The 26135-nt window shown below is 48.5% G+C and overlaps 2 protein-coding genes across 2 annotated transcripts; one reads left to right on the top strand and one right to left on the bottom strand.

Moving 5' to 3' along the window:
• The first annotated feature begins 997 nt into the window (after window positions 1-997).
• sh3gl3a (SH3-domain GRB2-like 3a) lies at window positions 998-21130 on the top strand. Its single transcript, XM_084682497.1, has 11 exons — window positions 998-1184; window positions 13069-13137; window positions 13355-13427; window positions 13530-13673; window positions 15132-15265; window positions 15346-15504; window positions 15852-15955; window positions 16352-16476; window positions 16957-16989; window positions 17210-17269; window positions 17809-21130. Exons 1-11 carry the CDS (start codon window positions 1140-1142, stop codon window positions 18009-18011), a joined length of 1149 nt encoding a protein of 382 aa, XP_084538623.1. The 5' UTR covers window positions 998-1139; the 3' UTR covers window positions 18012-21130.
• Window positions 21131-21588: 458 nt separating this feature from the next.
• gjd6 (gap junction protein delta 6) lies at window positions 21589-22794 on the bottom strand. Its single transcript, XM_084682331.1, has one exon. The coding sequence runs from the start codon at window positions 22792-22794 to the stop codon at window positions 21589-21591; it is 1206 nt and encodes a 401-aa protein (XP_084538457.1).
• Between the last annotated feature and the right edge of the window lie 3341 nt (window positions 22795-26135).

Below are 26135 nucleotides of genomic sequence, written 5' to 3'. Positions count from 1 at the left end.
CCAGTCCCTTAGCGAGCACAGAATCACTTTCAGCTCTTTTGTCTCAAGACACACTTTTCTCAACAAAAAATGACTTAACACATTCATTTTATTAAAGCAAAATGAAGGGGTTTGTATTAATACCGCTCAATAGGATTTCATTTTTTTTATATGTCCCAATAACATAAATCACATTTTTCATCGATTAGTAAAAACAGTTTATTTATTTTTTGCATTATGACAAAAGGTTCATGAGCTTGCCTATGTTTGCCGTAGCATCGTCCTGTAATAGAGATAGAGATCTGTCTCAGTTTCCAGTTTCAGCGACACCTCCGCATCTTGGGCTGTGGCGCCTCCTTGTGGTGTCAAAAGCACTTCATCTTCAATTACAAATTAATCTCCAAATTTCTGGACTATAAAAGGGACTGTTGGCTAAATATTTGGTGCGTTATGTTAGACAGTATCAGAAAATCTCTACAAATATGTTCAAATGATGTCCAGGCTGTGGATGGTGTAACTATCACAGACGGCACTGCATCAAGACCGCATTTTATACTGCACTTCTCAACCTCCAACACTAGATGGTGGCGTTCTCACGTAGAATCTACTAGATCAGAACACAAGATGGATCGTACCAATTTCCGTTTAGTCTGTTAAGATGATGGGAGCATTTATACTAATGCCTTAACTTATAAAATTAGCACTAGAAATGTAGCCGACTGTATACGGGTCTAACTTTATTTAACTGTTGTTCTAAGCATAGGCCTAATATTTTTCATTACAAACGTTTCCATCAAACATGACAAGTTCTATTGAATGAAATCATAATTGATGCATTTTATACTACGTTGGGCCTTCGCGCATTATCTCTTCGTCGTGCGCCTGTTCAGCGTTTTCGAGCGTGGGCCTTCGGTTCCCGGTAGTATTTACATAAACTTGGCTCTTTCAGCCAATCACGCGTGAGAACGCCCGACATCTCTCCTATGCAGGAAAACATTTCCTCCAACGCAAGATTAGAATACTGCTGCAATACAGAGAACAGCAGAGGACACCGAGCTCAGCAATTTAGCACCCACAATTCCGTTATTATTTAAATGGTATATTTTCTCAATTTTGTGTCAAGCCATATCTCTTAGAAGTGAACCAACAAAGATTTAAAGATGTCCGTGGCCGGGCTGAAGAAACAGTTCCACAAAGCCAGTCAGGTAGGGAGACGTTAGTTATAATAATTAATATAAGACGATATATTTACGCTACATATATATTCATGTTTAAATAGCATTGTATTCAAACATATTTTGTGCTTCAAATATTCATCTCGTGGACCAAACCACTTTCGACTAACACGAACAACCTGCTCCCCTGTTCACCATCCAACCGTTATTGTTTTGTCTTGCCCCCGCTATCTCCAGCCGTGGGGAGGAATGTAGCAATGTTATGATGCTGTAAAAATGAAACTTGGCGCTTGAGGCAGATGAGAAACACATTAGTGCTACATAACTTGAGTACCCTCCAACATTTTTCAAATAATATTATGGAATTAGAGTAGGCGACTCCAGTGTAATGTTCGTGTGTGTGGACTAAGTAAGCTCGTACAAAAACAAGGGGTTGTTGAAAGTGGTTGGTACTGTAATCTAAAGTCAAGTGAACATAAGTCCTTTCAATAGTCTCCTAATCAACTCATGTCCTATCAGTATCGCTTGTGTGTTTGTGTCAGGAACTTGTCAACTTGTTACTTGTAAGTTGTTACCAAATCTGTTACTTGAGAAATTGTGACACATGGCTTTGTATCCTTAGACCACATACATGATGAATGTGTAAATACAAAAAGACAAAGCTTGTTCTCATATCCTAGTTCTGAATGCAGTGACCAATTTCAAATGTGTGTCAGTACCGATGTGTGTAATGCAATCATTAACAGAAGACACCACGACATTGCGTCATTCATCTCCCGTAGGTTGGATGAATCATGAACAGTTTACACTCTCATCACAATGTGGACTTTGTGAATTTCAGGGCTGCACGGCGTGAATGAATATATCTGTTCATATCTGATTATACAGCTGAGTAAAAGTTAAATGCCATCGTCTGCTATCAACAACATTTCCTGTGTGCTGTACGTGAGGCCCACTTCTCTGTGCACAAATTCATAGTTTTGTGAAGCCATGCGGCCTAATGCACCAACAGAAGATACTAAGGAGCAACAACATTTTCAAAAGTGAAAGACTTTGATTTATCCTCCAGGTCCCATATTGTCTCATTCTGTTACTGTTAAAATGGGTGTTTCAGTGATTCTGAATGGCATTGTCAGTTTGCATAATGTCTGCTTGTTTTAGGACACAGGCTACCCTGACAGGGTTCTGCTCAGGGAGTTAGCCTTCTGGAACGTTTTCCACCCTGTGGAGTTTCATTTCTGTTTGGTATGGGCCTTCTCTCGCTCTCCACCAAAATGTTTTCTCTGGTTACTGTCGGGATACAACCCAGGCTATAAAATGAATTCCTGTTATTCAGTACAAACTGAACCATTTTCCATTGTTATTGACCTATTGGCAGGAGAATGGAATACTGCCTCTGCAAGACAAACAAATAGGCATGGGAGTTGTGTGTCTGCACACATGTTTGTGTGTGTGTGTGTGTGTGTTTGTGTGTGTAATGTGTCTAGGGATTTGCTTGTGACTGGCATGCGTGTTCCGTTCACACCCAGCAGAGTCAAATTTGTTATCAGCTGCTTGACTCTGTTGTTTAGTGCAGCGATTCCCAACCTGTGGAACGTTGATAGCGGTCCGCTGGGGTGATACAGGTGGGCTGCCAAACCAGTGAAAACAATGAAAAATTATTATAAAAATTCTTACTTATTTTAAAATGACTATTTGCCTTTTTTTCATCATGACCGAAATGCAAATAGTTACGCTTGGCACGTTGACGAAAGACCTACTGACATTTCCGCCTTAACTTGCATAAGTCCACTTCAATCCACTATGCACGCATTGCTTTAGGTCCAGAGTTGGCCATGTCAACAACTTCCGGTAGCGAGCAGTTAGGTTAGGTCTCAAACACAAATGCTGTTTTGTACGAGGAGTTCGGGTTGTCTTCCCAAAATGACAATCAACGATACATGGAAGTGTATGTTTCTGCCCTTCAAGTAAGAGGGAAAAGGGGTTCGAGGCGAGCTACAGCGACAATTAGGCTACTAAGATAAGGTTTATCTAACTCACACAGTAAAAGTAGCTAGCTAGCTGTAGCTATCTAGAATTTGAGCAGTAACGTTAGCTAGGCTAGCTAGCTGACTATTTTTAGCTACATTATAATGTAGCCTACTGTATAATGTAATTTGTAGTCATTAATGTTAACTCACAGAAATAATTGGTCTGTCATATTTGTTCCCTATGGATAATGTAACCTAACACGTTATACTCAGTTTAACAAACATCTGGAAACGACGGAGATATCCGTGAGGGCGACGTATTATGGGTCGATGAAAAAAATAGAGAAGCCGCACAATCTGAGTGTAGGGTTAATAAGTGAGCAATAGCTAAGAGTTAACATAACTTGTTCTGGTTATTAAAAGTCACGTTTCGAACTTAACCGAAAGTTCTAGACCTGGCCTGGCCGTGGTAGTTACAAGTTACCTCTCTTTACAATGTGTTCTTACTGTGGCGCTGATGGACACTGTCATCTTCGATCATTAAAATACATTTAGCCTGTGAATGCGAAATGTTTGGCTCTCCTGGGGTTGTTAAACAAGTGTGATTAGCGCAAAATAAGTGAATGGATGTGTTGGCCGGCCGCTAAAAATATTTGAGCTATGCAAGTGGGCCGCAAAGTGGAAAAAGTTGGGAATGGCCGGGTTAGTGTACTCTGACCTATTCTCAAACTCAACGAGCCAACAGTTGTGTTTGCAGTCTGAAGTCCACAAACCTTCCCGTGCTAGGCTGGGCTATTGTGTGAGCGGATTTACGTGTAGCAATATTACCCTCACAGACCATTGCCAGGCAGCAGTTGAAATATTCACACTCAGCCTCTCCTGTCTTGATCTAGTTACTCTTTTTTGTCACATGGGTGAGCACAGTGCCAGCAGCATCATATCCAAACCCCTTTCCTATCTCTCCAGTGTCTGTGTGTATGGAGGGACTGAGGGTGGAAAACAGCCCCTTGGCAGAGGTCAGGCCTGGGTTTAAAAAAAAAGGGGGGGGGGTTGGCATTCGAGATCCTCCATAAGTCGATAGGACCCCTTTTGTTTGGGGGCATTTAACAAAATTGGAAATATTAGTCAGTAGGGCTTGATTTCATTTTGTGGAGTGAGTATCAGGTAGGCTAATCTTAAATGATTGTTTCAAAGGTTCAAATTCCAGATATAGTCTCATGTTTTACCATTATAAAGTGCAACAGAGACAGATAAGTCTCTTAGGGGACCCCCAAGAGTCACGTGGCATTTTGAACCTTGGGTCGCGGTGGGACCTGTTGGTCACATGTTCTATATGCAGCCAATCAGTTATGACTGGATGTCAGTGGGACTAGTTATCCATGTACCCAGCATGCTCTCGAAAACCAACAACCCTGGAGCCTTTATGAAAGGATGACAATCGACACCGTTTGCTGCTAACGCCTACACAAAGAGAACTCATCATTAGTTATTAATGACAGGGCAGATCTCCAAAGGCTGCCCGGCTCTCCTGGCCAACTCATCAACATTTCAGCGTTTTATCATCTGCCTGATGGAGAGGCCTGTGGTGATGTCTGGCAGCCGCTGTCAGCAGAGTTACACTGTCATATCCTGTCATAGGGAAGGCGCTGGCCTGGTCACACACGACTGACGCCAGAGTAATTATATCATGGCTCTGGGCCAAGCCTACGAGGTGCCAGCTAATGACATTAATGGACAGCTGTGTCCCCTGCCAGGCCAAACCAATGAGGTGAAGAACGTAATTACTTTGAAAAGGTGAAATTGGAACGTAGTTAATGGGTTTGAGACCCATGAATGTCAGGTTGGTTTACACAGAGAGGAAATGGTGTTCTAGTCCAGTCAGTCCGTCATGGCTCGTTGTCTGTGTTGTCATTGGTGTGCTGTAGAAGAGATAGATTGCAGTTAGTCAGACACTGACCCCCAGGAGAGCATAATACTTTACTGTGTGTGTGTTTGTTTCAGCAGGAGTTATGACTGGTGTGTCCTTTTTCTCTACCTGAATCAACAGTGGTTATTCCCTGAAAAAAACTGTAGGCTACATCTGAGTGCGATAATCTTGTATTTAGATTTTAAATCTATGAGTTGGACTTTTTTACAGAATACATGTCTTATCTAGTGGCTTAAGTAAACAACGTTATTTCAAGAAATGTTATCAAAGGAAATTGTCTCACTGTTCCGACAGCCAAATTTCAGTGTACATTTTAAACATAAGCAAGCACCAAACTCATGTTTTTGCATGTACATTTGTTGTTCGAGTGTGTTTGCTGTGCAGAGAAGCTGGCGCGGCCCTGTGTGTGGGCCCGCTTACTGTACACAGTAGGTTGTGTCTCTGGAGAGATGGTCCTGTTGGGGGACTTAGTCCAGCAAGGAGCACCAGCTACATCGCAAGGTGGACTAACCACTCTTGTTGTTGTTTCATATACAGCCTCTGACAAAGGGAAGCATGGGTTTCATATCCTGTGTTCATTGGCTGAGGTTAGCTCATCTGTTTCCCACCAGTCTCCCATCGTGTGACTGGGTTCCACGTTGAAAAAAAACACTTTTGTTCCTTTCCGCGTTCGACTATATATCACGTCACCACCATGACACACTTCTCAGTCTAACAACCTGCATGACGTGTCACCAAACCATGGAAAGTTAAACCATGGTTCTGTTATTGTGCTCTAATTCCTCCTACTGTACAAGCTGTTGTTGCCTGTGAGCACAGAGCCAGCGTTATCCAGCTGCTCAGTTTGAGTGCTGAGACAAAGCTGCTCAGTGTGTCCCCAGTGTGGGACTTGGCCTCAGAGGATCAACGGGGGAGCCTAGCTTCAGGCTGACTGGACTAAATCCAATGCAGAACACCTACCTCCAACCAGGAATCGTTACTCATAGGAAACACTACACACTCACGCACACACACATACACGATCTGGGCTTGTATCTTATTTGTTACAGGCCATAGGAATGGAATTCAGTCCAGCCTTGGTGCGTTGGAGCTCTTGTGTAATCAAAGTGTCCAAGGAGATCGCTCTGCAAACAATGCTGCTATCGCTTTCTAGTGTCCAACCCTCTCAATGTCTGTCTCCAACACTCACCATCCCTCACAGTCACTTTTTTTCAGGGAGAGAAAAAACACAGGAAAATAACACACCTGTCTTATCAAACTCACTCACACTTAGAGTTACATACCCACACATATACACACACACACACACACACTCAAAGACTTACTGTTGCACACACAAGCCGTGTGTATAATGCTCAATGACTCAGATCTTAGGGGAATTCCTCAGTGGGTTTTATGTGAACCGGGGTGGATTTACCTGAACTTCCAGATAACTTTTGTTGTCTCTTGTTATTCTCTGTGTCTGCACATGCTCCAGAGACCACGGCTTGCTCAGACTCCAGACTAATGTCCTTCCTCAGAACATGCTGCTGTGAATATGAGGTCTGGGTCAGCCAACATGCTGCTGTGAATATGAGGTCTGGGTCAGTGGGAGGTTACAACCCATGTCTCTCCTGCAGGTTCACCATATCAACTGGATTTCCAGCGTGAACAGTGAACTTGAAGATACTGAAAGACCTGTCGCTGCAGTAATGTGTGGTGTGAACACCTGATAGCTGAGGTCAATATTCCCAGAACTTCCCAGCGGTTCATCACTTGAGCATGACTGTGATCTCCCCATCACAGCCTCCCTGTGCTCCTGTTGACTGTTGGATGTAGGCTATGGGATGTAGACTGTTGGATGTAGGCTATGGGATGTAGACTGTTGGATGTAGGCTATGGGATGTAGACTGTTGGATGTAGGCTATGGGATGTAGACTGTTGGATGTAGGCTATGGGATGTAGACTGTTGGATGTAGGCTATGGGATGTAGACTGTTGGATGTAGGCTATGGGATGTAGACTGTTGGATGTAGGCTATGGGATGTAGACTGTTGGATGTAGGCTATGGGATGTAGACTGTTGGATGTAGGCTATGGGATGTCGACTGTTGGATGTAGGCTATGGGATGTAGACTGTTGGATGCCCGAGGTAGACTGTAGAATTTATGCTAGGGGATGTAGATGTGGTGATGGAGAGGGAGGGTTTTGTGTCTCCTTGTCTTGCTGTTGATGTTGTTGTGACTACGGTTTATTTGTTCTGGTGAAGGAAGCAGGAGTGCTGAGGGTGTGATCCTGTCTCGTCCGTCGTCCTGCTGAGTGGAGAGGGAGAGAGGAGGAAACTCCAGACCCTCCTATCAACCTGTTCCCCTCCAGACCCTCCTATCAACCTGTTCCCCTCTGCTCTGCTCCACCGGCCCTGCTTTGTCCCCGGCCTCCAGGAAACAGCAGGGGAACTAGAACACTGTGTCCTGTACTCACCCTGAAAACATCACAGGCTTCCAGCAGGGGATTGTTACTGTCATGGCTGGAACAGTGGATAAACCTGCCACTGGCTTCAGTACCATCATCAGTTGGCCTGTGAACCCCCAGGAGTTTTCACTTGCGCTTCACCCTGTTGTTGTGTGGTGTTGCCGCCTGGCCTGGTCTGGTCTGGTCTGGAGAGGAGGCCCTCTCTTCACTGCTCTGGATAATTATGGTCCTTCTCGTGTGTAGATTAGACGTCAGGCTGGATTAATAGGATCTCTCTCCTATATAATCTGGACCAGTGAATTACAGTCCAGCTGTCACCTGTTGGAGCCTGTCATTGTCCCCAAACTGCTCAAATGCTCTCTCGCAGTCAAGTCATTGACTGTGAGAGTGTGATAACTACATAATCTATCTCTTTGTTCTTCTCTCTGTATCTTTGACAATTACAACTCACTGAATCCCTTTCTGTGCTGCCCTAGAAAGGGTTTGTCTGCCACGTTGGGCTCCTATCCCCCATCAGAGAGTCTATATTTACCCTGTGACCCAGTTGGACTCTTCAGCGCTCACTGCCTGACTTGTAGTAGTGTTGAAGGGGAAGAGGACCCAAATTCAGTGGGTTTGGAATGGGCCTGGGGGCAACCCTCTACGGACACAATGAAGCTTGAGGCGCCATTGGCTAGTACATTTTTTATTTTACTCGCCAGACTTTTTACATGAAATTAATGAACAATGCAAGTACATTATCTGTCTGAATTATTCTTTATGTTGCATATGGAGTTAATCTACTATTTTTTAGCAAATGGCTTTCTCTTGCTACTTGACTTCAGCCACCTCTCTAGTTCTGACAATGGTTCATAGGCCTACTGCTTAAACTCTGGGCCTTCTGTTAAAATAAGGATCAGGTCTGAAAGGCGTGAGGATGTGAGACTGCTGCGGACATCTGATTGTTGTCTTTTGGGCACTGAAGGCTCTTTCGCAGTTGGCAGAGCTGATTAGCAGAGCAAGAATAAACTGAACAAGGAACTGTAGTCCTAATCTTAAATCGTCCTGATAAAAAAAAAGTATTATCAGTAAGCGGTTTCTGCTCATACTGGAATTGTAGGCTAGCTTATTTACAAAGCGAAAGACGTGGCGTTTTACCTTCCCTAGCGACAAAAATCTAGCGACGAGCGTCAAATCTAGCGACTTTCCATAACTCTCCGTTACTCTCGTAATCTCCTTTTCGTTGTTGAGCAGCTGCAGCAAAATAACTAATTGTAGCACTACGTCTGTTGTCATAGCAGCCAATCATGTTAACTCGCAGTCAAGCGACAGTGCATCATTGAAATCTGCGCTAAACTATTTATTTATAACTCAGTCACAGGCGAGTGAAATTCAACCATTTACTATCCATTGGCTAATTAAAGGTCATTTTTTGTCGCCCAGGTGAAATTTGGTTGCGTATGCCAGTGATTTACTCGCATTGTAGAGGGTTGCCTGGGGGGGTCTGAAATAGGCCTGGTTGGTCTGAGATTCTGACACTGTTCTGCTGGAGGGTTACAACTTGCAGGTTCTCCTGGCTTGTGTGCTGGGTGAATGTGACACTGGAACACACCATTGTGATCTATTAGAGGTGTGTAATTGTTTCTCTAATCCCTGACACAGCAGTCTGCAAGGTGCAGCCTGTTAAGAGTGTTCTCTGGATCAGGTGTGCTAGATGCTGCTGTGTTCCAGACAGTGTGGACCAGATTACTGCAGCCTGACGTTGTGACTCATACAGGCTCTCTGCGTCTGCTGGGCCTGGGCATTGTTAAGCTGATCCTCGTCCTCACAGCTTACATCTGAACAGGGACCTTGCTGTCTGTTGTATGCTGTCTGTTGTATGCTGTCCTAGACGCTGTGACAGCAACACTCTCCCAGTGTGTGGGCGAGGGACTAACCGTCCTCACGGTGAAGCGACAGGTAGCAGGCCTTGAGCGTCTTCTTTCTCTAATCAAATCATCAGAGGAATGCTCAACCAATCAGCGATGGTTAATGAGTGGCTGGTACAATCAGTCTGCTGATTGGGTTGAAAGAGTGAGAGAGCGAGGGAGCGAGAGAGTGAGAGAGAGACAGAGCATTATTGATCCAGATGACACTGGAACACCCTGATGTACATTCCAGTTCCCAATAGTTATGCATTTATTTGACCTTGTTTGGCCTGGTAAGATAAGCTATGTTTCTGACGAGACTCCAGTCTGTCCTTAGATGGCTGCAGTCTGAGTCTAAACAATCCTCAAATCACTAATTCCCCGACCTGACAAACCAGACTCGGACCCTGCCTATATATGGTCCTGTAGGTAAGCTTGGTTGTGTGTGGTGTTGTGTGTTTATCTGAGAAAGAATCTGTGGCCCCCTGCCCCCTTCACGCCCCTCTGCTTATCTCTGCTCCTTCCTGTCCTCCCCTCCACACCCCCCTCCTCATCTCTGCTCATTTCCTGTCCTCCTCCCCTCCACGCCCCCCTCCTCATCTCTGCTCCTTCCTGTCCTCTTCCCCTCCACACCCCCCTCCTCATCTCTGCTCATTTCCTGTCCTCCTACCCTCCACGCCCCCCTCCTCATCTCTGCTCCTTCCTCTCCTCCTACCCTCCACGCCCCCCTCCTCATCTCTGCTCCTTCCTGTCCTCTTCCCCTCCACGCCCCCCTCCTCATCTCTGCTCCTTCCTGTCCTCCTACCTTCCACGCCCCCCTCCTCATCTCTGTTCTTACCTGTCCTCCTCCCCTCCACGCCCCCCTGCTCATCTCTGCTCCTTCCTGCCCTCTTCCTCTCCACGCCCCCCTGCTCATCTCTGCTCCTTCCTGCCCTCCTCTCTGTTCTCCTGCGTCACTATGACCTGGATGGTGTCGATGTTCAGCAGGCATCGACCCTCACCATGATCCATCACCGCTGGAACCCTCATGGGCTGTGTGTCTGTGTCTGTGTGTGTGTGTGTATCTGTGTCTCTGTGTGTGTGTGTGTCTGTGTGTGTCTGTGTGTGTGTCTCTGTGTGTGTTTGTCTGTGTGTGTGTGTCTGTGTGTGTGTCTGTGTTCTGCGCCTGCTAAAGTGACGTATAGGCCAAATGGAAACGGATCGGCTGTTTGTTTACATTATTTACAAGGTGTCTTTTCAACCTTCTTATTTCAGAACCTACCAGCCAGTATCCTCCTACTGTGACCCTGATCACACCAGGCTAACTCCACTAGACCTCAGCTGTTTTAGTCTTGTATCTGAGCTGGCCAGTTGCATCAGCAGTTCTGCTTTGCGGAACGTGACCAGACGGTGGACTCTGCTGACCCCTGGCCTCGGAGCAAACACAGACGTTGTTTCCTGGAGTACAGGCTTGCTCAGCTTGTGGTCAGCTTGTGGTCAGCGTGTGTCACTGTGTGTCACTGTGTTGGGCTCAGCCCAACAGAAGAGCGGTGAGGCTGAACAGCATCACAGAGAAGCCAGGTGAGGCCCCGTGGTCCCTGGTCCCTCTCCCGGCCTGCCGTCTCCTGCTGACCAGGACGGGCCAGGAGGGCTGGGCCCCAGGACATGTTAGCATGGCTCTATGTACCCCCTCATCAGGAGGATGTTTGGGTCAAACACCTCTACTTTTCTAGCCTGACGTTGTCATACTCATAATTCTAGTCAGAATATGAGTCTGATAACTCTCCGTTGTGCTGTGACTATGGGGCGTGTTTCAACCGAACTCGTAAAACAAATGCCTCCCCGCTCAATTGGATAGACCTACAACCAATCAGAGCAACTTAATATGTTTTTTGTTGAAAACAAGTTCAACCCAAGCGCTCTTTCGTGACGTTGTTGATTACGTTACTGTTGATCATATGTCCATCATCGTATAAAGCCCGCCCTGGCAATTTCATTGGTCCGCCCAGATCCTGGTTTTCTATAGTTTGTCCCCAATACGAGCCCCTCCAGACCCAACTTCCCGACCAAATTTTTTGTGGGCGGGCCCAAGTTGGGCTGGCAGCCAGACTATGACTTTTAGGATATTAGCACTCAAAGTGCTGCAGGGTGAAAGGTGTCATAATGACTCAGACACCACAGTAGTGCCTTCCTCCTTCTCACTGAACTGAGACAGACTTTGCTGCTCTGCTGCATGGTTTTATAACTGTCTCTCTACTGTACTCCATTAATAGACCAGAAGCAGGGCCAAACTGAGTGTGCTGTTGTTGGTTCATTTCCTCACCATTGTGATCTCAGTTTCCTATTGTTGCGACTGATCTATCTGTTGCAGAAAAGGGTCAGTACAATGTCATCATGTGCTCGGATAACTCAGTTGGTGAATGCATCTAAACTGTTATCAGTCATGTATAATCCTGTACTGTGGATTGGTTGGAGACTGGCGCCTATTGATGGAGATGAGTCTTTCCTGTGTATGGTCTGGTACAGAGAGCAGCTCAGGCCTGTTTTAGGACCCGAGGAAATCTGTGAGGTGAAACTAAATTATATATATTTTTATCATTAAATCCGAGTGATAAGATGTTATATGATCAAAAAATACAACAATTGCAATTTGACTGTTTTTTTATTTTTTATTTTTTTAAGACTTTCAGTTTCAACATCAGTGCTGTGTTTCATTCATCATCAATGGGCGGGGGAGGGGGGAGATTGGGTAGTGTCAACCTCCACTGCTTCTCTGGAATTAATGACACATTGCCTAAGTGCAGAGCCTCATGTTAAAACAGCTCTGTAAGACAGCCAGCCAAGTTTTTCAGAATTAGCCTACTATGCCCAGAATTCTAGTGTTCTTATGGCTGTCAGAGAATGCTCTTTGCTTTGTTATTAATCTCTGCCTTTTGACTCAGTTCTTGTAGACAAATGTGATGTCACTGTCTGAAACGACGGCATCGTTTCATTTCCATATTCACCACAATGTCTAACGTCTGTCACTCATCCTGTGTACTGATTGGCTAGTTTGACTTGACCGACCACTTCAGCAATGTCACTTCCTTCCTGAATGAGTCTCTGAAGGCTAAACTCCACACTTCTGTTGCATTCTTCCTGTTTCAGCAGGGACACTGTGACACAAACTGTCCAGATTTCAATACCTGCTACCTCTCTCTCTCTGTCTCTCTCTCTCTCTCTCTCTGTCTCTCTCTCTCTCTCTCTCTGTCTCTCTGTCTCTCTCTTTCTCTCTCTCTCTCTCTCCCTCTCTCTCTCTCTCTCTCTCTCTGTCTCTCTCTCTCTCTGTCTCTCTGTCTCTCTCTTTCTCTCTCTCTCTCTCTCCCTCTCTCTCTGTCTCTCTCTCTCTGTCTCTCTCTCTCTCTGTCTCTCTCTCTCTCTCTCTCTGTCTCTCTCTCTCTCTCTCTCTCTGTCTCTCTCTCTCTCTCTCTCTCTCCCTCTCTCTCTCTCTCCCTCTCTCCACTCACAGCAGCTTGTTAGTGACTGTGGATTGTGTAGTCAGGCTAATATGTATCTGTCATTGCCAAAGCAGCAGAGCACTTATACAAGGAAAGCCTATTAATGTAACCACTCTTGTTCTCTTCTATATGTCAACCTTCCTCTCTCTCTCTCTCTCTCTGTCTCTCTCTCTGTCTCTCTCTTTCATTCTCTCTCTCTTCTGCAGCTGTTGAGTGAGAAGATAAGTGGAGCTGAAGGAACAAAGCTGGATGAGGAGTTTATGGAGATGGAGAGGGTAATGATGTTGTCTGTGTTTGTACCATTTTACCCGTGGCCCTGCCCTGCACAGCACAACCCTAACCCTACACAGCACAACCCTAACCCTGCACAGAGCCCAACATGGTGCTGGATAAGGGGTGACAGTGATCAGCCACACACCCTGTGGATCCGAGACTAGGCTGGAAAAATGCTAAGTTTTGCTGGATGTTAATGTTCATATTTTTCCCTTGTAGAAAATCGAGGTCACCAACAAATCAGTATTCGACCTCTTATCAAAAACAACAGAATACCTCCAACCCAACCCAGGTAACATGTTACCCCCAGCACCTCCCCCTCCCCGGGCCTCAGTGCCCTACCTGGCCCAGGTGTGCAGGCAGGCGAGGGGTGTTCAGTGTCTGTGTTGTGCAGCCTACAGAGCCAAGCTGGGCATGCTGAACACGGTGTCTAAGATCCGAGGGCAGGTGAAGACCACGGGCTACCCTCAGACCGAGGGCCTGCTGGGGGACTGTATGTACCGCTACGGCCGCGAGCTGGGAGACGACTCTGCCTTTGGTACGTAGGACACACACACACACGCAGATATGTACCTTCACACACACACCTTGACACACACACACACAGAGATACGTACTTTCACACACACACACACACACAGTCTGACACACACACACACACACACACACACACACACAGGTGGTGGTGATGTCCCCTCACAGGGTAGGGTCTCTGCTCTGTGAACACTGAGGGCAACACTAAAGAAAGCTTTTGATGTGGTTCTTCCTCTCCCCTGGTGGTGAACCCTCTGTCAGAGCCTGTTTAAGGAGAGCCTTGCCACTCCCTATTAAGCCCCATTGTACCGAATTTGGCTGCAGTTCCACCAGAGTTCCACTGGGGATGATCGCGAGCGAGTGCATGTTGAATGGGAGTCTATGGAGCTAAATGGCTAAATTTGTCTCTTTCGCCTGATTGTCGTTGAAAAATCTCAGATTTGATTGTAGTTTGTGCATGTTCAACATGGATTATAGGTCGAAAGTTGAATGAACGAGTACTCATGTCCTTTTTATTTCTTACATGGTGAGTCGTTGTTGCCCATAACACGCTAGCATTCTGCTAATGAATGCTGATTGGTTAGTGAAGGACTGATACGACCAGAGCTCCCGCTTGATGGCATCCGAAGCGGAATCAGAATGTCAGAGCATAAGCACCATTAGCAACAACATTAGCAAGCCAAAACTCTTTCTTGCATGTGTATTGACAGGGAGAGCATAACCTGTCAGGTGCGTTGTCGATGCCCTGAGAGAAAAAAGTAAGTGACCAGAGCTTGCCGTCAAGCAGTAGCTCTGGTCGTACGATGTGTATGAAGTCAATGACATTTTCAAAAGCTTTTTAGAACAGAAAGGCGACTTTCAAAAAATCTAAAACCCGGCAGTGTGTATTTTTTTGGCCTCCCCTTTCGAATTCAGAATTCAAATTACTGGACAAAAAATTATATCCTGAGAAAAGTGGATTTTGAGGGGTACCGCTCCATAGACCTCCATTAATTCTGCACTCGCTCGTTAGCGCCCTCACATGGAATTTCAACCAGTTCAGAACCCGGAAGTTTCCCGAGAGTGGCAGTTCTCTCTATATTAGACATTCTCTGCCTCTGTGTTCTCTGACACCGAGGGACTCAACTCTGACCCCTGGTGGAGAGAGTAACCTCCTGATCCCCAGCACTGCCCCCTGCCCCTGATCCCCAGCACTGCCCCCTGCCCCTGATCCCCAGCACTGTCCCCTGCCCCTGATCCCCAGCACTGCCCCCTGCCCCTGATCCCCAGCACTGCCCCCTGCCCCTGATCCCCAGCACTGTCCCCTGCCCCTGATCCCCAGCACTGCCCCCTGCCCCTGATCCCCAGCACTGTCCCCTGCCCCTGATCCCCAGCACTGCCCCCTGCCTCTGCCGTGATGAAGACAGGGTCTGGGCATGGTTCTCTCTAGGTGACGAAAGGATTTGTATATTTCTTTATCCAGGGTGCGCGCTGACAGACATGGGGGAAGCCATGAGGCAGCTGGCCGACGTCAAAGACTCTTTGGACATTGGCGTCAAACAAAACTTTATCGACCCTCTTCAGACACTACAAGACAAAGACCTGAAGGAGATCACGGTCAGTGGCATACAAAGGAGAGACGAGTGTTCCATAGTGAATGTGCGGTCGATGCCAAGTCCCCCTCTGTGTCCCCACAGCACCACCTCAAGAAGCTGGAGGGCCGGAGGTTAGACTTTGACTACAAGAAGAAGCGTCAGGGCAAGATCCCAGACGAAGAGATCAAGCAGGCGCTGGAGAAGTTCGACGAGAGCAGGGACCTGGCGGAGAGGAGCATGTTCAACTTCCTGGAGAGTGACGTGAGTGGAGCTGCTCGCGAACACCTCTGACCCAGTCAGGTGCCCCTCTGACCCAGTCAGGTGCCCCTCTGACCCAGTCAGGCCCAGCCGGCACAGGCCGGGGGGGGGGGGGGGGGTGATAGCGTTATTACGAGACTGTTGTGGATGACTTTATGACTTTGGTTTGACGTTATCTTTGTTTGCTCTCTGTTTTTATTTGTTTGTGGGTTGTGTGTTCTGTGGGTGTTTGCGTGTGTGTTTTTTCTGTGGGTGTGTTGTGTATGTTTTGTGTGCGTGTGTGTGTGTATTCCGTGTATGTGGGTGTGTTCCGTGTTTGTTTGCGGGCGTGTTCACGCGCCCACCCACAGGTGGAGCAGGTGAGCCAGCTGTCAGCGCTGGTCGAGTCAGCGCTGGAATACCACCGGCAGTCTGCAGAGATCCTGCAAGAGCTCAGGTCCGCACTGCAGAGCAGGTACGACGGCTCACACCTGCGCGTGCGGATTAGGGATGGCTATAGCTCAGTGGTATAACATTTGATTTCATATCAAGAAGTTCAAAGGTTCAAATCCCCCTCTACTGTATGTTGCTTTGGATAAAAGCATCAGGTAAATGAGTATGTTCACAAAAGAACTGTCCCAAAAATGACCATTGAATTTGTTTTCAATAAGATGATGATGATTATTATTCTTGTTATTATCATGAAGCAGATTGGGACAGGCCTGTGTCTGTGTACAGGAGACTCCTAAGTGCTGGATGTCAAACACAACCAGCCCGTTGTTCATAGTGTGTAGCCGGGGTCAGCACTGACTAGACGCTGAAGCAGCGAGTCATGTCCCTTCATCCTCCCCTGCTCCTCTTGTCCTGACAGGATTGCCACAACCAGGAATCGACCCAAGAGAGAGTTCAAACCCAAGTCCATCATGAGCACCCTTGAGGCCTTTGAGAAGACCCAGACAAACGGACTGTCATACCACTCATCCTTCAAATCATCAGGTACCCAGTCAGCACAGTTCTCCCTCTCAAGACCTCTTTTGCTCGTTAGTTCTCTCCTGTGTTCCCTGTGTTAGCTGTCACTGTGTTAGCTGTCACTGTGTTACCTGTCACTGTGTTAGCTGTCACTGTGTTAGCTGTCACCTGTGTTAGCTGTCACTGTGTTGGCTATCACTGTGTTAGCTGTCACTGTGTTAGCTGTCACTGTGTTACCTGTCACTGTGTTAGCTGTCACTGTGTTAGCTGTCACTGTGTTAGCTGTCACTGTGTTACCTGTCACTGTGTTAGCTGTCACTGTGTTACCTGTCACTGTGTTAGCTGTCACTGTGTTAGCTGTCACTGTGTTACCTGTCACTGTGTTACCTGTCACCTGTGTTACCTGTCACTGTGTTAGCTGTCACTGTGTTAGCGGGTGCCCTGCATGCTGTCCGCTCCATATCATTTCATTTTCAGTCATGAATCATGTTTTACTGTCCCCTGCAGACGTCCAGATCAACCACACAGTAAATGGAAAAAGTAGGTATACCTGTTTATTGTGCACGACTCGATTATTATTTGAGCAGTTAGACCAAGCGTTGTCTGTACTACCCCCTGGTGGTGAGCAGAGTGAACAACAACCTCCGTTATCCATCAACATTCCATGGCATTCGAGCTGCATTATTATTTCTGTTTGTTGATTTCCGTTTTGCTGGGTGTGTGTGTGCGCTGGTCTTGTCTGCATCTCCACCTCATTCAGCTGATGCCTTCAGTTCTGTATCTCTGTCCTGGCCAGAGACTCCTACCACCAATGGCCACGGTGAGAAACACACACACACACACGCAAACTTGACAGATAGCCTGCAAAGTCACTTTAACTCAAACACTCAAGCAATCTGTCCTATCTTTCTTTACCCCCCTCCATCCCTTCTACTCCTTCCTTCCTTCCTCCTTCCCTCTCTCCCTTCCTTTCTCTCTCCTCCCCCACCATCCTTCCTCCCTCTCTCTCTCCCTCCCTTCCTCCCTCTCTCCCTTCCTTCCTCTCTCCTCCCCCCACCATCCTTCCTAACTCTCTCCTCCCCCACCATCCTTCCTCCCTCTCTCCCATCCTCCCTCTCTCACTTCCTTCCTCTCTCCTCCCCCACCATCCTTCCTCCCTCTCTCCCTTCCTCCCTCTCTCCTCCCCCACCATCCTTCCTCCCTCTCTCCCTTCCTCCCTCTCTCCTCCCCCACCATCCTTTCTCCCTCTCTCCTTTCCTCCCTCTCTCCCTTCCTCCCTCTCTCCCTTCCTCCCTCTCTCCCTTCCTCCCTCTCCCCCTTCCTCCCTCTCTTCTCCCCCACCATCTTTCCTCCCTCCAGAGTCGGAGGTGCTGGACCAGCCCTGCTGTCGGTGTCTGTACAACTTTGAGCCCGAGAACGAGGGTGAGCTTGGCTTCAAGGAGGGCGACACCATCATCCTCACCAACCAGATCGATGAGAACTGGTATGAGGGGATGATCAACGGGGAGTCTGGCTTCTTCCCCATCAACTATGTGGAGGTTATCGTCCCCCTGCCCCAGTGAGGCCAGACCAGCCTCCAGCGCCCAGCCTCCAGCGCCCAGCCTCCAGCGCCCAGCCTCCAGCGCCCAGCCTCCAGCGCCCAGCCTCCAGCACCCAGCCTCCAGGTGTCTTCAGACCCCAGTCTTAGCCTGACACGGAACTCTATATTTCAGCCTTCAGAACAGGCCAAAAGACCCTGTCCCGTCCTTCATCCCTAATCCTCCAGACCAATGCCCTTCAACCCCAAACATTCAGCCCAGGGACCCTGACTAGAGGCATTGACTCATCAAGGCTGATAGTTATACTTCACACACAGCATTCCACATACTATACATGCTCCTGCTCCAGACTTCACCAGAGACGTCCAACAAAATCATCGTTATCATATATATATATATTTTTTTTAATCTTCTATTTGAAAATCGGTATTTTTGGTTTGAGAAAGGGACAAACCAAGCTCCCCAAAGAATGTTATTTTCCAAACTTCAACTCATGATACTTCGAAGAAACAAAACATGATAACGATGCTTGCAGTCTTAACCTAAGAAAGGTCATCACTTTCAGTTTTAAGAAATGATGTTTTAGCGCCTCGAGGGAGACATTTCTGTGGAGCCCTGTCATCATACAGCCTGTGGTGTGGTGTAGCCAGTCCTGTAAGTGTCCCCTGGGATAGGACAGCTTGAGTCGTAGTTAGGTTCAGGCTGATCTGTGTTGTACTATGTCTTTGTATGTCTGTCTGTTGTGGCCTAACGCTACCTGCCTGCCTGCCTGCTGTGCTTTCGAGTGTTTCGTCAAACACGTTTCTAAACCCGAGGAACAGAGAAGCTCTCTGAACGTCCCTCTCTCTCTCTCTCTCTCTCTCTCTCTCTGTTTACATGGTCCAACTTATAGTGACTTTACCACTCGGTAAGGATCGTACCACCTGGTCTCGTCAGATGGGGGGGGAATGCCTTACTCGACCGTGTTGAAGTGCTTTCTCTATGTCGTCTGTATTGCACTGAAGCTTCAGAAGATCTATGGCACACCTATGGACATGCACACCTTAACTTTTTCTTGTTTGCTCCTCATGCGTTGCACTTTCTATGAGATGAAATACTTCTACCATATCAGTCAAGTTTGTAACGTTATATCTGGGATATTTGTAGTATACCATATAGCCTACCATATAGTCTATCTGGTATATACTGTATATGTTGACTGATCTGGACTAGGATATATACTGTATTGTACTTTATGACTGTATCTGCTATGTGATGCTAGTTCACCGTTGTAGATAATGGACAGCAGAGGTTTGTAGTTTGATGTTTAAACCTGGGAGGCTGGAGACGCAGGCCCCAGAGATCACATGTGGTGTCCAATATCCACATAACAACAGTATGAGGAGATATCGAGGCGAACCCCTGAAGGTTACCTCTGGTCTCCAGTTGACCCCTGACCTTATTTGCGAAGCGCTTCAGTGCTTTATCCAGCCAAAGTGTTTCTACAGCGTTAGAGGTGATTCTTGAGTATTCTGTTAAAACCACTCAACTAAGGAAGAAAATGGATGGAAAACCCATTGTGATCAAACAACAATGCTATACAAAGCCATAAATATGTATGTTTATTGTATCTAAGTACCTCCTTTAGTGCCCAGACTTTCCCCTCAACCCCAGACTCAGGATTGGGGTTTGTTACTGTACCAAATATCACTCACACATTCTTAGTCAAAATGCGTTAAAGTTGCATTAAAATCATATACGTGTTCAGCTACACTACCTAAACCACTGGGTAAAGATACCCAAAGGAAAAGTACACTGTTCATCTGCAAGTAAATGTGAAGCACTGTTTGCATGATAAGAGTTTTCTTAGTCTGGCTATTGGTTTTTGGGAACATGGTAAGAATTATGGGTAAATTCCAGGTTATTTTAATCTAGTCCGAGTTGGGACACACCCTCAGTGACTTATCTGTAGATTGAGCTGTTCTGCTGTCGGTCTGTGATAACACTGAGTGGCCTCAGAAGTGTAGCCACTTCCTGTTGTCCCGAATGACATCATGTTGACCACAAGCCCCTCTGTGGTAAAGTGTTGGAGAGCACCATCACAGACTAAGATGATTGGCCATCTTCCAACACTACCGCTGGGCTCATCAGCCCTGCCATACTGTTCGACTCAACTAGACTCTCTCCCTCTCTCTTCTCTTCTCTCCCTCTCTCCCCTTATCTCTTCTTTCTCTCTCTCCCCTTATCTCTTCTTTCTCTCTCTCTCGCTCTCTCTCTCTCCCCCATTACCTCTTCTCTCTCTCTCCCCTCTCTCTCCCCTCTCTATCTCTCTCTCTATCTCCCCTTATCTTTTCTATCTCTCTCTCCCCTTATCTCTTCTTTCTCTCTCTTTCGCTCTCTCTCTCTCTCCCCCCTTATCTCTTCTCTCTCTCTCCCCTCTCTCTCCCCTCTCTCTCTCTCTATCTCTCTCTCTCTCTCCCCTTATCTCTTCTCTCTCTCTCCCCTCTCTCTCCCCTCTCTCTCGCTCTCTCTCTCTCCCCCCTTATCTCTTCTCTCTCTCTCCCCTCTCTCTCTCTCTATCTCTCTCTCTCTCCCCTTATCTCTTCTTTCTCTCTCTCTCGCTCTCTCTCTCTCTCCCCCTTATCTCTTCTCTCTCTCTCCCCTCTCTCTCCCTCTCTCTCTCTCTATCTCTCTCTCTCTCTCCCCTTATCTCTTCTCTCTCTCTCCCCTCTCTCTCCCCTCTGTCTCTCTCGCTCTCTCTCTCTCTCCCCCCTTATCTCTTCTCTCTCTCTCCCCTCTCTCTCCCCTCTCTCTCTCTCTCGCTCTCTCTCTCTCTCCCCCTTATCTCTTCTCTCTCTCTCCCCTCTCTCTCCCCTCTCTCTCTCTCTATCTCTCTCTCTCTCCCCTTATCTCTTCTCTCTCTGTCTGTCTGACTCCCTCCCCCCTTTTCTCTCTCTTTCTCCCCCTTTTCTCTCCCATCTCTTTCTCCTTTAGTGTTACCACATCAGTCAGTGGAAACTGACTGTACATTACACTAGTTTTTTTTATTTCTTTTTTTCAAGTTATTTTCTGTAGCATAATTTATACAAAATGTGTTTTATAGATGTTGTAAATGAATATATTAATACATATATTGTGTAAATAAAAGAAAAAGAAAATACTGAGTTATCTTGTCAGTGACTTTTGGCTTTTCTTGCTAGTGAATAGTACACAGCACCAGAAATATGTGAAAGACTTGTGATTAGTTATTTTCAACTGTCAGAAACACTGTAACTGTAACTGTAAGAGGGTCAGAGACCTGGAGAGGCTCGTATGACCTTCACCCAGATCTACATACTATTACATCTGCTCAGAAAACAGGTTTTGATACACACAGGTTTCCGTTTCTTGTATTTGACTGTGATCTTGGCTGTTGTCTTATATATGGTGCCACAACTAACATTTCCCTTAATAAAGTAATTACTTACATTACTGCTTTAAGGTTTTAAGACTCATTCAACTTTTAACACATTTAATTTCTTTGCTGTCCTTTAAAAACCCAAAAGCTTGAAAATCCCCACTATGGCATCAGCCCGAACCGTCATTTAAGTCCAGAACTTAACCAATGTTATGAACTAAACCTTCATATCCAGACCTCTGTGCTGTGGTGCTTGGCGTCCCTCCCCTCCCTTGTGCTCTTCAGGGTCTGCCTCCCTCCTCTCTGGGCGTCCTGGATCTTCAGGGGCTGCAGCCTGCTCTCCAAGCCCGCCTCCGCCTCCTTGAACAGGGCGCAGTTCCCTGCGCACGTCCAGTCCGGCCTGTGACCCACCACCAGGTCCAGGGTGGGCAGGGACGCGGTGCTGGTCACATCCCGGAAGCCCATGGAGGAGGTCAGGGAGGGGCTGTCGGGAGCGAAGGTCTCGTACCCCCCCCTCCTGCCTTGGCGCCCCCCCCAGTAGGAGCCCTCCTTCAGCCGCACCACGCGGCGGACCTTCTTCCAGCCCAGGTGGTTGAGCTCCAGCAGGTTGAGCAGGATGCAGAAGATCCCCACGCAGAACATGAAGAGCAGGAAGATGCTCTTCTCCGTGGGCCTGGAGACGTAGCAGTCCACCGGCTGGGAGCAGGGCGGTGTGGTGCACAGGAAATGGGACGGGACCTGGAACCCGAACAGCACCCACTGGGCCAGAACGAAGCCCACCTCCAGAACCGCGCGGAAACACACGTGGAACACGTAGTACTTGGACAGAACCCCTCCGGTCCCGCCCGGGCCGTCCCGGTCGCCCTCCCGGCGGGCGCGAGGCCGGGTGTGGGTCAGGGACACCGCCGCGTTGGGCCCTCCCTTCTGGAGGCTCTGGGTGGCGATGCCCTCCAGCACGTCAGCCAGGCTGTGGCCCAGGTGTCTGTGGGAGCGGATGGAGCAGCTGTCGGAATCGCAGCTCCTGTCGAAAGCCTCTCGTCCCGCGTCGCGCTCCCCGTCTCCAGGGTTGGCTCCCTGGCCCTGGTCCCTCCCCTGGCCCTGGTCTCTCCCCTGGCCCTGGGGCACCTTGGAGAGGTTATGCCAGGTGTAGATGATGAAGCAGAGGGAGGGCGTGGAGACGCTGATGATGTGGAAGACCCAGAAACGGGGCTGGGAGATGGGCGCGAAGGCGTCATAACACACCGTGGAGCAGCCGGGCTGCAGGGTGTTGCACACAAACATCTCCTGCTCGTCCGCGTACACGTCCTCCGTCGCCACGGCGACCACCAGCAAGCGGAAGATGACCATGACGGTGAGCCAGAGGCGGCCGATCATAGTGGAGTGCTGGTGAACGGCGTCCAGCAGCCGCTTGAGCAGAGTCCACTCCGTCATGGTGGCGGTGGTGCGGCCTGGGAGAGAGACCAGCCGCTGGAGAGAGACCAGACCCTGGAGAGAGACCAGACGCTGGAGAGAGACCAGCCGCTGGAGAGAGACCAGACGCTGGAGAGAGACCAGCCGCTGGAAAGAGACCAGACGCTGGAGAGAGACCAGACCCCCGGAGAACAGCCCTCTGGGATGAATCCTCCCTCGGCTCCAGCTCTGATCAGATGCCTTCTCTGTTCCCGCCCTGCATTCAGCCAGACCCCAGCTTCAGCCAGCCTGGCTCTCAGATTTCCTGGAGCACTCAGTCCAGTGGTTCTAAATGTTCTCTATCCAGTGTTCCTGTATGGAGTTCTCTATCCAGTGTTCCTGTGTGGAGTTCTCTAGTGTTCCTGTATGGAGTTCTCTAGTGTTCCTGTATGGAGTTCTCTAGTGTTCCTGTATGGAGTTCTCTAGTGTTCCTGTATGGAGTTCTCTAGTGTTCCTGTGTGGAGTTCTCTATCCAGTGTTCCTGTATGGTGTTCTCTATCCAGTGTTCCTTGATGGAGTTCTCTATCCAGGGTCCCGTGTGGGTGAAGTCTCCTTCAGCAGCTGTTCCAGACTCTCTGAACAGCGGTCTGGCTGCTGGGTTGGACACCCCATCCCAGCAGTCCTTCAAAGATAAGGAGTGGTGATGTACACACACACACACACAGAGCCCAGCTAGATGGCCACTTGACATGAGTCACATGGTGTGCCCTCTCAGTCGCTTGTCTTCAGAGTTCCATTTTAGACTTCCTGTAAGGACAGTGGTGTCCTGGTCCAGAGAGCCCCTGATAGTGCTGGCTGATAGAGCATTCTTCTGCTGCTCAACAGGATGATGTCTCTCCTTTAATGGACACGCATTACAAACCTTCCTCAAGATAATGACCGTAATGCATGCTCTCTATCGCACGAGCTGAAAAACACTTGGAAGTGCACTTCCTCTCTTGCAACATGATGCCGATTACCTCACCTTCACCTGTCTCTGTCCTACTGGTAAACTTTCCCTGGAACCAGGCTAGACACTCTCGGTATGGACGAGGCTGCTGGCTGAGAGGCGGTCATGCTGCCTCTTCGTATCGGAGCTGTGTTTTATCCCCTGGCTCGTGTTTAGCCTGCTCTTCTCTGACAAGTTGCCATTGCCTTTATCTGTGTTTTAAAAAAAAGACCCTTGAAAGGTCTACGACCATCAAATGACAGTCCCCAGATAACACAGTCACTCAGAGCGTTTGCTTACTTCAAACAGCTCCATCTGGCTCCATCTGGCTCCATCTGGCTCTGTCTGGCTCTGTCTGTCTGGCCCTGTCTGTCTGTCTGTTTGTCTGTCTGGCCCTGTCTGTCTGTCTGTCTGTCTGGCCCTGTCTGTCTGTCTGTTTGTCTGTCTGGCCCTGTCTGTCTGTCTGTCTGTCTGGCCCTGTCTGTCTGTCTGTTTGCCTGTCTGGCCCTGTCTGTCTGTCTGGCCCTGTCTGTCTGTCTGTTTGTCTGTCTGGCCCTGTCTGTCTGTCTGTTTGTCTGTCTGGCCCTGTCTGTCTGTCTGTCTGTCTGGCCCTGTCTGTCTGTCTGTTTGTCTGTCTGGCCCTGTCTGTCTGTCTGTTTGTCTGTCTGGCCCTGTCTGTCTGTCTGTCTGGCCCTGTCTGTTTGTCTGTCTGGCCTGTCTGTCTGTCTGTCTGTCTGTCTGTCTGTTTGTCTGTCTGGCCCTGTCTGTCTGGCCCTGTCTGTCTGTCTGTCTGTCTGTTTGTCTGTCTGTCTGGCCCTGTCTGTCTGGCCCTGTCTGTCTGGCCCTGTCTGTCTGTCTGTCTGTTTGTCTGTCTGGCCTGTCTGTCACATCTGCACTCCCCACAGAGCCACCACATCGTATAAACAGCAAACAATCATAAATCCATATTCTAGAAAACAGATACAACCCAACACCTTCTAACTTGTAACTATTCCTACAAGTTTGTCTGAACATCACTCATTATCATTGAGTTATATCGGCATTGTTTTGTGTGTGTTTGAAGTGTGTGTCTGGGTCTCCAGACAGCCTCCAGCGGTGCCTGCGTCTGCTATCGATCCAGAGTCTCCTATCCGCTCCCCAGAGAGACTTCAGCTTGGAGAAATGAACTGAGTATTTGCATGTTTTAATGGTCATGACGAGCCGCTCTGAGGTGCTGGATCAATAGGGGAGCCCAGAAGAGTGTCAGCCTCTTGGTCCGACCCCCAGAGGATTATAGGGGCCCTTCCTCCCAGATAATGGGAAAATGCTCAAAGACCAATAGAGAGAAAACAAGGCTGAGACAGACCCCCCTCCGCACCCAGACCTGCCCTGCCCCAGCCTTGCACACCACCACTCCCCCTGCCCTGCCCCAGCCTTGCACACCACCACTCCCCCCAGACCTGCCCTGCCCCAGCCTTGCACACCACCACTCCCCCCAGACCTGCCCTGCCCCAGCCTTGCACACCACCACCCCCCGCCAGACCTGCCCTGTCCCAGCCTTGCACACCACCACTCCCCCCAGACCTGCCCTGCCCCAGCCTTGCACACCACCACCCCCCCCCAGACCTGCCCTGCCCCAGCCTTGCACACCACCACTCCCCCCAGACCTGCCCTGCCCCAGCCTTGCACACCACCACCCCCCCCCCCCCCCCAAACCTGACCGGCCCTAGCCCTGCACACTAACCCTGCTCCCAGCCCTGCACACCGCCCCAACCCTGCCCAAGCCCAATGCCCCACCCCTGTATAATCGCCCCCCCCCCTACCCCCCTATTGCCCCTGACAGCAGAGAGAAGAGGAAGTCCCCACTCCAGCATGGTGTGACGGAGTCTGTGTGTTTTCACACAGAAGCCTAATCCTGCATGTCTGGGTTCTGTGTGTTATGGTCCCACACTGTCAGGATTATTCACCCTCTACGTCTGCTCACGGAGAAACTCCCAATGATGTCCATTCCCTCTGGGCTTAGTCTGGGGCAGTTTGTGAATGAATAGCAGACAGGATTAGGGAAAGAGGGAGGGAGAGAGAGATATATAGAGAGGGAGATGGGGGGGGGGGTAGGTGGGAAAAACAGGGAGGGAGGGGGAGAAGGGGATAGGGGGAGAGAATCCTGTGTGGGGCTCGGCTTTGCCACTCTAGGTCTTTTCCCGTTCTCTCTCGTCTTGCCAGTGTTTTTCCTCCAGCTTTCATGGGAGTTTAAAGACAGAGCATGAAGAGGGAACATTTACATTTAGTCATTTAGCAGACGCTCTTATCCAGAGCGACTGACAGTGAGTACAGGGACATTCCCCCCCTAGCTAAGTTGGGTGAAGTGCCTTGCCCAGGGAGACAACGTCATTTGTCACGGCCGGGGAATTAAACC

The sequence above is a fragment of the Hypomesus nipponensis genome, chromosome 19, assembly GCF_054491055.1.
Source record: "Hypomesus nipponensis isolate SF chromosome 19, ASM5449105v1, whole genome shotgun sequence".
Classification (NCBI taxonomy): Eukaryota; Metazoa; Chordata; class Actinopteri; order Osmeriformes; family Osmeridae; genus Hypomesus; species Hypomesus nipponensis.
The sequence above is the reverse complement of the archived record's forward strand: the minus strand, read 5'-3'. Positions and strand labels throughout refer to the sequence as shown.

Bases quoted from the DNA above. Each gene is read 5' to 3' on its own strand.
- sh3gl3a (XM_084682497.1), top strand. From the start codon at position 1,140: ATGTCCGTGGCCGGGCTGAAGAAACAGTTCCACAAAGCCAGTCAG. The intron at 15,505-15,851 runs GTGAGTGGAGCT...GCCCACCCACAG, and splicing joins TCAACTTCCTGGAGAGTGAC to GTGGAGCAGGTGAGCCAGCT. The intron at 15,956-16,351 runs GTACGACGGCTC...TTGTCCTGACAG, and splicing joins AGGTCCGCACTGCAGAGCAG to GATTGCCACAACCAGGAATC.
- gjd6 (XM_084682331.1), bottom strand. From the start codon at position 22,794: ATGACGGAGTGGACTCTGCTCAAGCGGCTGCTGGACGCCGTTCACCAG.